Source organism: Pangasianodon hypophthalmus, chromosome 8 (assembly GCF_027358585.1).
Source record: "Pangasianodon hypophthalmus isolate fPanHyp1 chromosome 8, fPanHyp1.pri, whole genome shotgun sequence".
Taxonomy (NCBI): Eukaryota; Metazoa; Chordata; class Actinopteri; order Siluriformes; family Pangasiidae; genus Pangasianodon; species Pangasianodon hypophthalmus.
The window spans coordinates 24,563,614-24,579,837 of record NC_069717.1 but is presented as its reverse complement, the minus strand read 5'-3'; the positions used below and the strand labels follow the sequence as shown (position 1 = coordinate 24,579,837).

The 16,224-nt window shown below is 39.8% G+C and overlaps 1 protein-coding gene across 1 annotated transcript in view; it reads right to left on the bottom strand.

The window, feature by feature from the left end:
- adgra2 (adhesion G protein-coupled receptor A2) overlaps nucleotides 1-16,224 on the bottom strand; it is a 58,939-nt gene that overhangs the window by 19,149 nt on the left and 23,566 nt on the right. The window contains exon 2 of the mRNA XM_026925600.3: nucleotides 14,626-14,697. Within this exon, the coding sequence (XP_026781401.3) occupies nucleotides 14,626-14,697 (72 nt within the window). The remainder of the gene's footprint in view (nucleotides 1-14,625; nucleotides 14,698-16,224) is intronic.

The window sequence follows — 16,224 nt, the reverse complement described above, 5'->3', positions numbered from 1 at the left end:
GGAAGAGACAGGAGAAAAAGAGACACAAGAGACAAGAAGGATGAGAGAATTGAGATAAGAGAGAAGAAACTGAGAGTGTGAAAGTCAAAGAAAGTGGAAAGGAGAGAGCTAAAGTTATAGAAGATTGTGGTCACTAAATGTCTGACCATGAGTGAAAGTCATAAGCAGGAGAATAAGTGTGTGTGTGTGTGTGTGTGAGAGAGAGAGAGAGAGAGAGAGAGAGAGGGAGAGACAGACAGAGAGAGAGAGTACATTATAGGTGTCTGAGAGGGTGCTCGTGTGAGTGTGTGTGAGTGTGTGTGTGTGTGTGTGTGTGTGTGCGCGCGTGTGCATGTGTGTGTATTACTAGCTGCACTCATATGGAACAATAGCTGTTTCCTAGCTGGTGTGTCCCAGTCCTCATTAGCGCTGTGATGAAAGGAACTACACTACCCACTCTTTCCTACTCCTCACACACAAACACACACACACACACACACACACACACTTGTATTCACACACTCACATTCACACTCACACACACCTCTCGGACTAAAGGTCAGAGTTGCGTACGCTCTCTGTGTGAAGATCAACGGCGATGCACACATCCACTCTCTTATCACTGAGATGGGGAATGTGGAAGAGAGCGAGCGCGCACACACACACACACACACACACACACACACACACACACACACACACACACCCCATATCACACTCTAGTAAGCTTTCAAGTACCCCGATGACATGAGGGCCTGCAAACTGCATCAACATTGTTAGAAATTGATTCTGCTCCATTTCCTCTCTACAGGAAACACACTGAGATTTTTATGACAGATTTTTATGTCCTAGCATGCACATTTCACACCCATGCTTCTCTCACACACACATACAAACACACACACACACCAGACTCTGTTACTGATGTGTTTACTCAAAATTTATCTAGAAGAGCACAGATGTGTGTGGTTTGAGACAGCAAAAAAAAAAAAAAAGTTGACGCATTTCTGGCTTTGCTGTTGTTTCCACATTTGTTGTGGTGTTTTCAGTTTTGATGTTTGGTGTTTTCAGTTTTGATGACAGTTTTGCTGTCATGCATTTGTGTTTGCTGTTGTGTTTCTTTTTTCCTGTTTTGTTTTTAGTTCTGCTGTTGTGTGTTCCTGTTTTGTTTTTAGATTTGCTGTTGTGTTTTTATAGTTTTTCTGTTTCGTTTGTGGTTTTGCTGTTGTGTTTTTAGTTTTGCTGCTCTGTTGTTATAGTTTTGATGCTGTGTTTTTGCTGGTTTGTTTTCCTGTTTTGTTTTTAGTTTTGCTGTTGTGTTTTTAGAGTTTTGCTGTTTTGTTTGTGTTTTTCCTGTTTTGTTTTTAGTTTTGGTGTTGTGTTTTTATAGTTTTTGTTTTGTTTGTGGTTTTGCTGTTGTGTTTTTAGGTTTGCTTTTGTGTTTTTAGTTTTGCTGCTCTGTTGTTATAGTTTTGATGCTGTGTTTTTGCTGTTTTGTTTGTTTTCCTGTTTTGTTTTTAGTTCTGCTGTTGTGTTTTTAGAGTTTTGCTGTTGTGTTTTTTGAGTTTTGCTGTTTTTTTTGTGTTTTTCCTGTTTTGCTTTTAGGTTTGCTGTTTCGTTTGTGGTTTTGCTGTTGTGTTTTTAGTTTTGCTGCTGTGCTGTTATAGTTTTGATGCTGTGTTTTTCCTGTTTTGTTTTTAGTTTTGCTGTTGTGTTTTTATAGTTTATAGTTTGTATAGTTTCATTTGTGGTTTTACTGTTTCGATTGTGTTGTATTTTTGGTTTTGTTGTAGTGTTTTTATAGTTTAAAGTCGATTCACTGAATCTAAGTGTCAACCCCAAAGTTTTGGAGTCGATTCCACAAACTGGGGGGAAAAACAGCCTCGTGTACACACAGCGAGCAAACTTTATTTAACATCAGAGTGTTTCAGGTAGCGGGAAAGCCAGTGGATAATTATTTTGCCTTTATTTGGAATTTAATTGGTTGGAATTGAACAAATCAGGGCAACAACAAATACAGTTAAGACATATTTCTAAAAAAAAAAAAAAGTGTGAAGAGCCAGTAAAAATGTACAGAATACTGTCACCTTACGTTAGTTTGGGCGTCTCACGTGGTTGACGCAAGAACTTGGTAATATTCACATGCTGTGACAGATTATCTGATAAATAATGTTGTAATGTCAGTTATGTTGTATTGTAGTTAGTGACCTTCCCTTCCCTTAATTTAGTCAAGCGTAGTTTAAAATATTTTAATCAACCCTATTACATTATAAATCAAAACAATAATTGATGAATTAATCATTTATATAAAAAAAATAATGGCTAGTTACAGCCCTAATCAGAACAATGATGTTGAACATTACGCCAAGCCTAATTGAAATTTCATTGCTCTGATTCAGTCACACAAAAGCAGCTCTCCATGTTTTCTCCTGCCTGCGAGGACACTCATCTTTAGATTGATGTACATCAATCCACCACTGCCCCATTGTTCCCAGAGTGCTTTGCTTTCTGCTCTACTTCCCCGTGTGCTCTGTGATTGGACAGCAGCAGAGCAGAATGCCACAGTCTGACCCAATAGGACTATTGTTGGTTCCCTTCAGAACCGCATTCTAGTCTATTGAGTTTGCGACGATGGAGACTGTGTGTGTGTGTGTGTGTGTGTGTGTGTTTCAGAGATGTGTCCATTTGTGTAGTTTCTTTATTTGTTCTTTAAGAAGTCATGACTGTCTATGCACCTGGGGCCTGAGAGCAAAAAAAAGAAAGGAGAACATGAGAGGGAAAGAGCTAAAGGGTCATTAAGGGTTTGTCTGCTTCAGGTCTTGTCTTAAATATCCTATTGTAGTAAAGGATGGAGAGAGAGAGAGAGAGAGAGAGAGAGCTTGTGTGTGTGTTTGTGTGGATTTGCTGTGTTCACATTTTCACAGCTGTTAGTGGAATGTATACACACATATTAAAGACATTAGCTAACCTAATACTGGATGTACTGATTGTGCATATGCATCACATTGTGTTTCTGTGTGTGTGTGTGTGTGTGTGTGTCTGTGTGTGTGCGTGTGTGAGGCCGGCAGAGGCCATTTTTGTGCCGCGTGTCATTTCCTGTCTGCGCAGAGGCCCTCACTCGTTTATTTTTACAGTTTCCTTTCCCTCTTTTTTTTCCACTCCGCTTTTCCCGTGCAAGCCGAACAGGGGAGGCTCTCAGGAGCAAAAAACACTCATGCCCAACATTACACACTGCACACACACACACATAAACAATGGGGTCCTTATAACTCTGCACCCCAAATCTACTCCATACCCAAACCTTTGCTTCCTGTTTTGCCAGATAATTTCCTGCTTTCGTCATCCGTCTAAAATTGTTTATATAATTTACAGCCAATCAGTCAAGTCTGCCACGAGCTAACAGAAGCATGACTCTTTCAATAGAAAATGGGTAATTAGTTGACTACTGAGAGGTTAGTCGTTTACATTTGCATATTTTCACACTGACACTGATCATAATGAAAATGTTCTCGACTAAATTTCCAGTCCAGCCTTGTTAACTGTGTGTGTTTAAGCTGACACTTTGTCTTCATAAGTTCCAATTATGATCGCAAATGAACGAATACTAATTATTCATTTTCTTCCAAATTTAGCCAAAGCAAATTTCCGCCCACTAGCTAGTTTCCTCAACCAAAACATGAAGGCTAACTCGTACTTTCTCACACACACACAAACAAACACAACATTTTTCTAACCTCATAGAGCAGCTGAACCAACCTATTTTGTATCCCTGAGCTAAGGAATGCACACATCTGGCTACATCACTCCATTATATTAAATATGAGAGAACGGAGCCATTTCTACTCTCTAGCCGCGTCGTCGTTGGGATTCGTTGGAAACAAGCCGTCTCCTGACAACATTTCAAGTTACACCATTCATGGGTTCTAATGTTAGCTTTTAAAATTGATCCAGAAAAAAAAACAGTTGCTTATATGATACATATGAAACCTGAGCAGGATGTTTATATATCTAAGTGCAACTCATGGTTATGCAACATGAAGCTATATTTCACATTTTGAGAATGAAATACACATGTAGTGTCCAGCGAGCCGTTTTCTGGCCGAAGCATGCTGTAATTTTCAGTCTCTCTACCGTACTCATATATAAAATGGGGCTATGATGAAAGAGTGAAGTAAGAAAGTGTATTTTCTTGGTTCATTCTGATTATACGTTTTCCTGGCTCATTCCGTGGTTTAATGCCAAGAAAAACTCTCAGGCTCAAATCAGGGGCTGCAGGTCAAAAAAATAAAGCCAGGGGAAAATTGGATGATAAAATACAATCAAGTTATTACGAATGTATTTATGTATTTATGTAGCACATCTCAAAGCATAGTTCCAGCCATATATTCTGCTCATTTTGATTTTGGACTGACATTGAATGTTGTTAATTATTAGAATTTTCACCTTTTTAAAAATAAAAAGAAGCGGACTGAATATAGAGCTGTGAGGAACTCCTATTTCACTGCAAGGCTGAATTTTATTTTTATTTCTTGATAGACTTTCAAACTGTACATTTTTTTTACTACTCCGTAATTTTTTAGCTTTTTCTTTTTTTCTGGCCAGATTTCCTGAAGCTATGCCTGTGCATGTGTGTGCTTAAGAATAATTGTATACCATTTTAGGCTATCCTGCTTGTATCCATTGCCTCATTCTGTGCACCGCTAACCTTATTCCCATAACCAACCACTAAAGTGTGCTGTTTAGTGCATATTATGGTTTGGGAAACGTTTGGAGCAAATCTTGAGCAAACCTGTAAAAAATTGAAGACCTATTTTAATAGCCTCCATAAATAGGATCAGTGATCTGCCAAGTTTCTCTATATGAACTAAATAGACAGTCGGCTCAGATACACGAGTACAACCAAGGAGAAACATCTGGGCAGGAACACAACACAGCATGTATAAAATATCAATGGATGAATGGAGAACCGTGAATATTCACCCTGTGGCTGGACGAGAAAAATAGAGAAAGACACACTTGAGTAGCGAGGTCAAAGGGAAAGAAATGGAAATTCAAGAGGGAAGGAAGCACAGAGACCGAATTTAGAAGAAAAAAATTAGCTCACAAAAAAAAAAAATAAAAACAACAATTGAAAATCAGTTCAGCTTGAGGTTGACGGATGTGGCGAGAATTGAGAAAGTTTGCCGTCTCCTCTTTTTTTTCCTGCTGTTTTTTTGGCGTGCACGATCGGCCACTTTATCTCCGACCCTATCCTGCCTGTCGCTTTCTGAGCTGCCCAGAAGACACGATTGCATTGAGCCTGCAACACAAACACACTCCCATCCACCCACGCACACACATGCATAAACCCCTTGCCTTGAGTTTATCTCACAGCCACATCTGGAGTCTATCAAGTCCAGCTCTACTACCCCCCCAAAACACACACACACACACACACACACACACACACACACACATGCCTTCCCCTCCTTTCTCGCTTTCTCTACTCTCCTGTACCTTTAACCCTCTCCTGACCACATCGCTGTTGTCATAATAACCATGATTAACCGTTGTAGTGTTCATCAAGGTGTTGATTAATTTTTTACAATAGCAGCTCTGACAGTTGTTCCAGCTGCAAGGTTTATATTAAGGCGCTCATTCCAAAACAGTATCATTTTCATAGTGACACGTTACACAGGGACTTCTATGGTGAAAGCTCAACATAAACTGATTTTTAAAAAAAAAACACATAATTGTTGATAGAGAGAAGCTTCTAATTTGGAGAGGTTTATTTAGCATTATAAAAGAAGTCTCCAGTGTCAGAGCTTTGTAACAGTCAGTAGGTTTTCCGTCACAGGAAGGTCTTGACGATAGAGCAGTTTGTGCTTTCTGGTTTCTCGTTAACATGACAAGTTGCATTTTTTTGTCTTGTTAACATCAAGAGAGAAAAAAAAGAAGCCATTGAGCAAATGACTGTTTACAGATGCTACAGGAAATAACATGTTTTGCGGATGTATGACAACATTTAACATAACTATAAATGGATAAAACGAACAATGTGATGTTCCTTAATAGACAAAAAATTGTTAGGGTTGACAAATTGCTGCTGTGGTAACAATAACTCATTTTCACGCCAGGCTGCATCACACCACCTCATCGCTGATTACTTTCCTGTAACAGCAGCCCTGTCATACAAACAAGGAGATGGTCAATGGTCAAAGTCCCTGTGATAGGCCCAGAAAAGCATACTGTGAATAATTCTGTGATATTAATATCATCTCATCAAATCGTTCTTCATAGTTTCAAGTGGCATGTATCCTAAAACTGTTCTGATCCGAATATCTGCAGATACACACTAATAATAACATAATATCTAATTTAATCATTAGAATCAAGTAGTGGCCAATGATACACATCCTGTGTAAGACATGAAGTAAATAAGTATATCAGAAAGTTAACACTGTTCATCACATCCATGGGTTTATTGATGGGTTGCACCATTTATTTAGAAATAAAAAAGAAATCTGATTATTGACTGACTCATGCAGGTCCACTGCTTTCAGGTCCACAATAATAAAGATTATATAAACCATTGACATATTTATTAATTAACCTAAATAGAACCCTAGCCTTAACCTCGGTAACCAAAAAGAAATCCTTAGGCTCTTTTAGAAATAAAAAAAATAAATAATTTATTAGCCAAATGACCTCACAAGGTCTAAACTGTCAGAGATTCCTATCCTTGTGGGTCCCCACCAAGATATATATAAAAAAATGATATACCACACACACACACACACACACACACACACACACAGAGACACACACACGTATTTCCCTTCTCTACAAGGTCATATGCTTGCCTACATTGGAAACAATGTTAATCTCAACCCAAGCCAACTTCCATAGCACTGCTTTATATTAAAGAATGCTGGTAGGCTGTCTCTCTCTCTCTCTCTCTCTCTCTCTCTCTCTCTCTCTCACTCACTCACTCACCATCTCTCTCACTGTCTCTCTCACTTTCTCTCTCTTTCTGTCTCTCTGTCTCTCTCTCTCTCTCTCACTCTGTCTCTCTCCTTCTCTTAGTTTCTCTGTGTGAGACAATATTAACAATACTTCTCATTACATGTCTTTTCCAACCATTCTAATATGATGTAAGTATTCCTTCCACAAGGTCATACTTATTATGGTCATGCACACAGACACACAGACACACAGACACACACACACAGATTCTTTTCACATGGTACATGTTCTCTCCTTCAATCATATACAAGTACGTGTTTCCTGTCCAAATCTTAAGTGGTCTGTGTTGCAGAAAGAAAGGATGAGGAAACACACACTCACATGTGCAGACACACATATAGAGGCCTTGCACTCATTGCAATATTAACAATAATATTTATTTTTATATATTATATATATAAAATATTTCATTTCTGTGTATACCACAATTCCCTGCTATACACACACATACCCTCTCTCTTAATTATTCTCATTCCCTCAGCTCAGTGTTGGACAGGCTGCTGTGATCTGGCCACACACCCATCAGGGTCCCCGCTCGTTATCTAAGACTCATCTCATTATGAAATTTATGTTAATGCACACTCTGTGCATGTGTGCATTGGTGTGTGTTTTTGGCGTGTGTGTTTGCACCAAAAAAATGTGTATTAGTGAATTTGTTAGCTGGTTTATATTTAATGAAATTCTAAGCAGGGAATGCCATGCGATGGACATTCACTGGTGAAGGTGAATGAATAAACTTGGTAAATGTGGAAGATTTGGTAACTTCTGCTAGTTAAAAGATGAAATCACAAGTGGTTACTGGAGATGCATGAAACACATGAAAACAGCATCTCAGCTCTCCGTCTCAGCTTTCCATGGTTATTACCGTAATAATGACGACAACATCTGGGATTGTGGATTTGCACTCATACCATACTATCTAGTGGAAAAACTACGTTATTCAGTATGTATGTGTGGGTGTACACTTTATTTCACCCTCTCTGTGAGGATAGAATACCTCTGTAATGACAAAAAACACACATTCATTTGAAAAAACGAAGCCTGCATGTTTGTACACAGTCCACACGGATAATGTACGGCAAGCTGTATGTCGTTCGGTGACCTCAGGACCTGCAGTCAGTAGCATACATCACAAACGGATGTCATACTTGCACAGAACCGCATATGGCTGAACACAAATGTTTCCCATTTACATTGTTATTGCAGCGGATTCCACATGCACACTGGAAGGGTAAATCCACACACACCACAAAGCACGATCTCCTGAGAAATGAAACTGAATGCTCTTTCCATCTATGCATGCAGCTAACGTACACACATGTGGCATGTGTGTGTTCTTTAAGCCAATTTACAGCGCAAGCTAAAATCATAGCACAAATCCATAGCACATGGTGTGCATCCATTAGGGTTACGGGTTTCTACACACACGGTTTAAGGAGGAGCCCTCACACATTTAAAGACATTTACGAGTGTACAATAAACACTTCAGTGAAGGAGGCATGGCCTATGAGTCTGTCAGTCCAAGTAAAAGAGGCGTGGCCTCTGCGTCTTGTCAGTCCCAGTGCCTCCCACTGTTAACTTTTTTTCTAAAACGATTTGCACAATAATAAATAACATTGCATCGTAATTGCTATGAATAGTATCTTATTAAATGGTACACTGCTTTAAACTGAGCTTTTATTCAGCACCTCTATGATCACACACGTGTGCCATGTATTGTATCTTTTGCCAAAGAAGAAATACACACATCTAATGCATTCAGGAGCAGAAAAAAATGAAGGAGATCAAAGCAACGCAGGAGGACAAAGAGTGATAAACATCAGTGCTAAAGCACAGACAAAACCAGCCAGCCTCTCTAGCTGGTCTACGGAGAACCGTTTGCAGTGTATTTAAAAGCTTGAAGCTCCGCCAAAAGAGTCGGAGAGAGATTTCCATAATAGGATGCACAGAGGAGAAACAGAATGAGAACAAAAAAAGAGCAAGGAAAAGAGAGAGAAAGAGAGCAGGAGAGATAGTGAGAGTGATCCAGGGAGATTCAGAGAGTTTTCTCTTTATTTCTGATCAACAACACATGCGTTGTAATGATCAATGCTTTGGCAGTATTACTAATGCAAGTGCTGTGCCAATAACTCACTCTTCAAATTGAAAAGGACTGAAGACACAAACAAAGCAACAGAGAGAGAGAGAGAGAGAGAGAGAGAGAGAGAGAGATAGAGAGAGAGGGAAAGTCATGGGTCACAGTAGTCTTATATATACACAGTAAAGACTGTATAAAAGAAGTCATTCATCCTGGAGTAAGGGATGATTACTGTAACAAAGGGGTGTAACACAATGTCATTGTCTGTATATCTGGATTTAAACCCAAGATTGGCGTGGCCTAAATGTTTTTTAATTGAGATACAGTTAGGTCCAGAAGTTTTTGGACACTGACAGAGTTTTTGTGATTTTGCCTTTATACACCACCACAATGGATTTGAAATAAAACAATCAAGATGTGATCGAAGTGTAGACTTTCAGCTTTATTTTAAGAGGTTCCACAAAAATATGGCATTTACCATTTAGGAATTACAGCCATTTTAAAGTACTTCCATTTTCAGGGGCTCAAAAGTATTTGGACAATTGACTGACAAGAAGTTAATTGACCAGGTGCGGTCCATTCCCTCATTACTTCAAGACAAATGAAGCAGATAAAAGGGCTGGAGTTGATATCAGGTATTGAGTTGGCATTTCGCAGCTGTTTGACTGGAGCTACCAATATGAAGTCCAAGAAGCTCTCAATGGGTAGTGGTAGCTCAGTGGTTAAGATGTTGGCCTATTGATCAGAAGGTCATGAGTTTAATCCCCAGCACCGCCAAGCTGCCACTGCTGGGCCCTTGAGCAAGGCCCTTAACCCTCAACTGCTCAGATGTATAAAAAAATGAGATTAAATGTAAGTCGCTCTGGATAAGGGCGTCTGCCAAATGCCATAAATGTCAATGCAAGTGAAGGAGGCCATCATTAGGCTGAAACAACAACATATATCTATAAGAGAGACAGCAAAAACCTTAGGTGTGACCAAATCAACAGTTTGGTACATTCTTAAAAAGAAAGAAAGCACTGGTGAGCTCAACAACAACGAAAGGCCTGGAAGACCACAGAAAACAACTAACGTGGATGATCGCAGAATCCTTTCCTTGGTGAAGAAAAAAGCCCTTCACAACATCAACAGAAGTCAAGAATACTCTGGAGAAGTATCATTGTCAAAATCTACAATCAAGAGACGCCTTCATGAATATAAATACAGAGGATTTACAACAAGGTGCAAACCACTGGTAACATTCAAGTGCAGGAAAGCCAGATTAGACTTTGCCAGAAAACATCTAAAAAAGCCTCCCATCTTCTGGAATAAGATTCTTTGGACTGATGAAACCAAGATTAACTTACCAAAATTACCAAAATGATGGGAAGAGTAGGTGGTACTTCTTATCTATATTTATATGATAACGTAGCTTAAGTTTAATATTAGCGACTGATACAAATCAATTTTGTGGGATTTCTCTATGCCTCTTGGAAAAAACTGCACACTTTGTCTAATCTAATGAGAGAAACCCTCAGAGAACCCCGGACGGCCCTCCTACTCCACATCTCTGTATTTTTCTCTGCTCTAACACATCAGAGCCCATAATGGAGGCACTCAGTAATTTGCAGATGAGTTGATTCAGGTGGGTTCAATTAGGGAAAACACAAATATGTGCCGTGCCCTGCCATGCGTGGGAGCCGGAGCACTGGGAGTGTGACCCACTGACACTGACCTCACTCGGGTCATGCATGGAAAAGCGTGTTTGTGTGGCTTAATTGGAGGCTGTGCGTGTGTGCATTAGGCATGTGCCTGCACTTATACATTTATATATCATGAGCTAACTGTCGTTTTCCTGATACTACAATTAACAATTACACGACTACAAAAGCTTGAGCAAAAATTACTTTCACTAACTGAACAGTGCTGATTACTTAATGCTGATTACCCAACAGGAATTACTTCACATAGCTAAATTAAAAGCAAAGAAAGGATACCTGGAAAGAAAGAAAGAAAGAAAGAAAGAAAGAAAGAAAAAAGAAAGAAAGAGTGTGTTGAGATATTCAGTATAGTTGTTTTTTGACACATTTGCTGTTTTATTATGAAAAATGTTGGCACCCCAATAGTGTTTGTGTGGCTTAATTATTGTGTGTGTGTGTGTGTGTGGCATGCATACTCTGGTCCCACTGTCTTTTTAAGTTGTAAATCAGCCTCCACTCATGTCCCCCCTCGCCCCTCCTGCTGTTTTAACCACTAACCCAGGTATGAGATCTGATTTGTGACCTCGGCTCAGATTTCTCCCTCCTCAACTTCTGCAGCTCCCCGGGGGGTGTGTCTGCACTTATAAAAACAAGCACTATCAGATCCGTTTACCCCAAACAAACACCTCCACACGAGCGAGAAGCCTTGTCTTACACACTAACAGCCATACACAGACACACACATGCGCACACACACACACACACACACACACACACACAGCTAATACTGGCATAATGAGGTAGACTGTTATAGGAAAATAATGAGATTCGGCCTGATGTAAAGCTGAGATACTGTTACCACCCCAAAGCTGAATATTTTTCTATTACAACACTTTTTTTATTAATTGGATAATATATCATACATTTAATTCTTTTATAGTTATGTTTAATATTAACTATAAACAGTCAATCCCTCACTAACCTCTCTTTTTTCACTCAAAAATGCAGCTTGTCATGTTAACGATTTTGCATGAAACTGCAAAGCCATGAAGACTTTCACATGGAGGAAAACGTACAGCTTGACCTCTGGCTGTTACAATGCACTGACACTGGAGACTCCTTCCATAAATGCTAAATAAATGTTTCCTGTCAGGAAACTTAATACCATATCAACAACTACACAATTTTTTTATGTGGAACTTAGCCTCCCTTTTATGTGGAACTTAGACACAAGTCCCTGTGTAAGCTGTAAATATAAAAACAAGAACATATTAGAGTGAGAACTTTATAAACCTTGCAGCCAGAACTACTTTCCACCTTAACACATTTGTTAAGATGATAAGAATTGTTGTGATGTCTTTTTATTTTTGAATAACGGGGGCTTAGGACCTGCTATGCCATATATACCAGCCACCACTGAATACAGGTAATTCTCCTTTATAGCATCTGACTAACAGAGTACCGTGCTGAAAAAATGCCTTCATCTCATCTTCTTCATGAGGGAGTAATTTTGCTGGGGTGTTTGCATGACTTAGGTGTGAGGTGTATTTGGGTGGCATGAGAGTGTTAGACAGGAGCGGAAACCCAAAAGAGTGAAAACCCTGAAATAATGCATACACATAACACTAACATTAATAACAATAATAATAGCATTAATCTTAGTAAGCAGAGCATCCTTATGGGGACCACCAAAATGACCCCACATCTTCAGAATTTTCATCTTTTCCTCTTTCTTGTATAAAGTTTGGTGGTCAAAAAGAAAGGAAACCTCAAACAAAGGACAGGCCATTACAGGTCATAAATAAGGTGGCCTGTCTGGAGGAAGGTGTGAGCTGACTTTTACTATCTTTGTCTCTCTCTGGTAGTCATTAATGAGGGAGCAGCACTTAATTAAGACAAGAAAATCTGCTTCTCATTCCAAGCAGCTGCTACTAACCCAGCCCAGGTCGTTAAGTTGGCTTTTTGCAGCTGCTAATTTCCTGCTGTGCTTTTTTGGCTAAAACTGATGCGCTCCACCTAACATGATGTGAATAAACAATTTGTAATGAAAGCGGTTTTGATCAAAGTCACAGGAACGTGTCCTTACTATAAATACTGTGTACTATTGATATATACTGTAGAAAGACCATTTAAAGCCATTTACACCATGGCTCTGTTGAATTCTTGCTGTTGATTTGTCAGATATTGATTAATTGTCTATAACAGGGGCCAGCGTATTTCCAGCTTAGTTAGAAGTAAGAAGTATGACTGCTGAGCTGTCTATTTTGCCTTGTAGTTTCTAATCAGCAAGGTTATATGTCCATGACATGTAGAACCAAGATCCAAGAAGAGACATGACTTCTGAGATAATCTGCCCTCAGAACCCCAATGTGTCCCCAGGTCATTTCTGCTACTAAGATGAAATATCTTCACGTTCTGCCTCAATGGCTACATCCTCCCTCGCCTGTTAACCTTTTGGGTGGACTTGCACATCCATAATGTGATAGATGGAGATCTAATTAGAGATTTCTCATTTACAAATGGGAGATAGCCATGTCTCATCCTCCCTGTCTGAGAGAGACAGCGCTCCACCTCATAAAGAACCTGACCTTTTTGAGGAAACCTGGTCCAATGGGACTAAACCAAAAAGAGACAGTATGTTCTGAGCAATGCCTGCACTACACATCCTGAAAGCTGAACAAAGCCAGAGTCATTATCAAGTAGGTATGGTCTTTTTCAAAGTCATAACTATGGCCTTCTATGGCAGTCTACATCTGCATTGTCACACAAGAACAGACTGCATATCAATATTCACTTTTTTAACCCACACTTGTTGACTTTCCCTCTCCATCCCCCCTTTCTTAAGGCTTAAAGAAGTGCTTTCTTAAGGCTCAGCCCAATACTCTATTATCTCCAGTGAAGCTGCATTGACAAGACCTTCATGCCAGAGGGACTGAGTCAACATGATTGCTCTTTTGCGACAAATCTTTCCAGAATCTTTGCTCATGCTATGAGTCCACTCACCGCATCCTGCCATACTCCTGCTTCTCACTGCTCATGGATATTTCTATGATGTTTAAATACATTTGGTTATAGCAAATTAAAAGCCCCTTCATTAAGCCGTCATCTGACAAGTTAAACGTGGACGTCTTACACTTAAGCTAGTCAGTAAACACCTGGATAGGTATTCTCTAATGTTAAAGAAAAGTACTGACTGATAAGGTTATGATCTTTTCTAATGCTATAGAATTGTAGCGGGTTAGATCACTCAGACCATGGTATACTTTTTAAAAAATGTGTAAAATCTTGAACCCTAACAAATCTAAATCCCTGTGGGGGGACCCCTATAGACCTGACAACAGAGTGTTTTCCCTCTCAGAGAGGGTTCCAAGGAAGGAAAGATCTATACAAAGAACCCATGAGGACCCCTTTTGCTAAAAATGTACAATATGGTTGCCAGACTCCACCCCATTCTCATTCAGAACTTGATTTGGATTGGACTTGGGCAGTAGCTTAGGGACTCTGGACTTGACTTGGATTGTATTTGGGTAGTAGCTTAGGGACATTGGACCTGATTTAGATGTGACTTGGGTGGTAGCTTAGGGACTCTGGACATGACTTGGACTTGACTTGGACAGTACCTCACAGACTCTGGCCTTGGACTCAACTTGGACTTTAAGGTAAAGGAATACAACATCCAAAACCAACATCTTGAACAACTGTCATCAAAAATAACTCAGTATGAGATTCTAAGTCTAGCTGTAAACCCATGCTCTGCATGTTGTGGCCTTAAATCTAGGGCTAAGATCCAAAATAAAGACAGAACAGATCAAAGCATGTCCACAAAAAAACTGTATAAATGAGGATCAGGGTGATGATGAAGACTAAATGAAAACAGTTACTTACAGTTTGTCCAGCAAGTACAAGCCAGCAAAGGAGCCATTTCTCAGGACTCGGATGCGGTTGTTGCTTAGGTTTCTGTAAGACAGAGCAAACACACAAACTTTTTAGACTTAAAAGTTCGTATTAATGTTCACACAGAAACTGAAAATAAAATTTTGAGGCCAAATCCAACATAAATATCCCTGTGTAATACAATTGCTCAAACAGGCATTCTCAAGCACACACCCTCACATAAAACCTAACATAAGCACCCACGCATTCACACATGGGACCAAGACACACATGTGCGCATCCAATAAAAACATAACGGTACAGTAAACACCCTTGCATATTTGTATTTCATACATATAAATTAGTCTCTCTTAGTCACACACTTGCACAAAGGCTTCCTCACATACACTCTCTGCAAGCCCTGAGTGTTGTGTGTATGGGGTAAGATCTGCTGCTGTGTATCTAAGAAATGCCAGGGAAAAAAAAAACAGAAACCAAACCAGACCAGAGACCACCAGCTATGTTAGACGCAACTCATCAGTTTCCACTAGCATATAAAACAACAAGGAGTAAGTGGAACAGCTTTAATGAACGGAGACATTCAAGTGCCAGAAGACTCTTATGAGAGTCCATTTAGAAGATGTACAGGATATCAGGGACTACGCATAAACACTTGCACAGACCCTAATATTGTAATATGGTCCAAATATTTGAAAAACAGAGAGGCAGACCAAAAGAGAAAGCATGAGAGAGACAAAAGAGCATATGCTTGGTCTGACGTTCACAAAAATGCAGTAGGATAAACAAGGGAGAAGTAAGTGCAGGAAAGGATCGACTGACAGCGAAATGGAGAGAGGGACAGTAGCCAAACGCAAGTTGAATAAACTCAACAGTGGCGGTGATGACCGCATCAGCTCCAGTTAATAGAGCAAGCTGCATCCAATTAATTCTTCCAGCCAAACGGGAGGATGGAAAAAGAGGGGTGAAGGAAAGGGAAGGAGGGAAGGTGGGAGGGGTGGAGGAGGCCATAATCTTGATAATCACTGTGGATACATTTTTACATCAAAAGGATCTCGGCATCCACATCAAACGTGTGGTGCGGCTATTCGCCATGACAATTATCCCTCTCGCCAGTGACTAATGGCCTTAAGAGAGGGAGCAGGGTTATCAGGGGTGAGAGAGAGAGAGAGAGGGGGTAAGGGATATATACAGAGAGAGAAAGAGAGAGAATTTCTCTCACCCTCTCACACACACTGGCTATAAGTGTCTGTCACATTTACCACGCCGTAAGTGGCTTTAATAGTGTGTGTGTTTTTCTGTGTCTAAGGTGACAGCCTTTAATAATGGCTCTTGGCATCCCCCCCACCCCCTCCACTGAGTCCCTCTACCCCATACGGGCTTAATTGGCTCTAAATGCTGTTTTTGAGACAAAAGTGTGTTTCCAATCTACATGGCGGAATGCAGTGGCAGCATGTAAGAGCACAGGAGTGTGTGTGTGTTTTCCTGTCAGTATATTGCTTGTTAAAAGTTATGGCAGTATTTTAAGTTATTATCATGACATTAGATTCATCTCTAGTGGCCTGGGCTGGTTTTTTCAAATTATATATCACT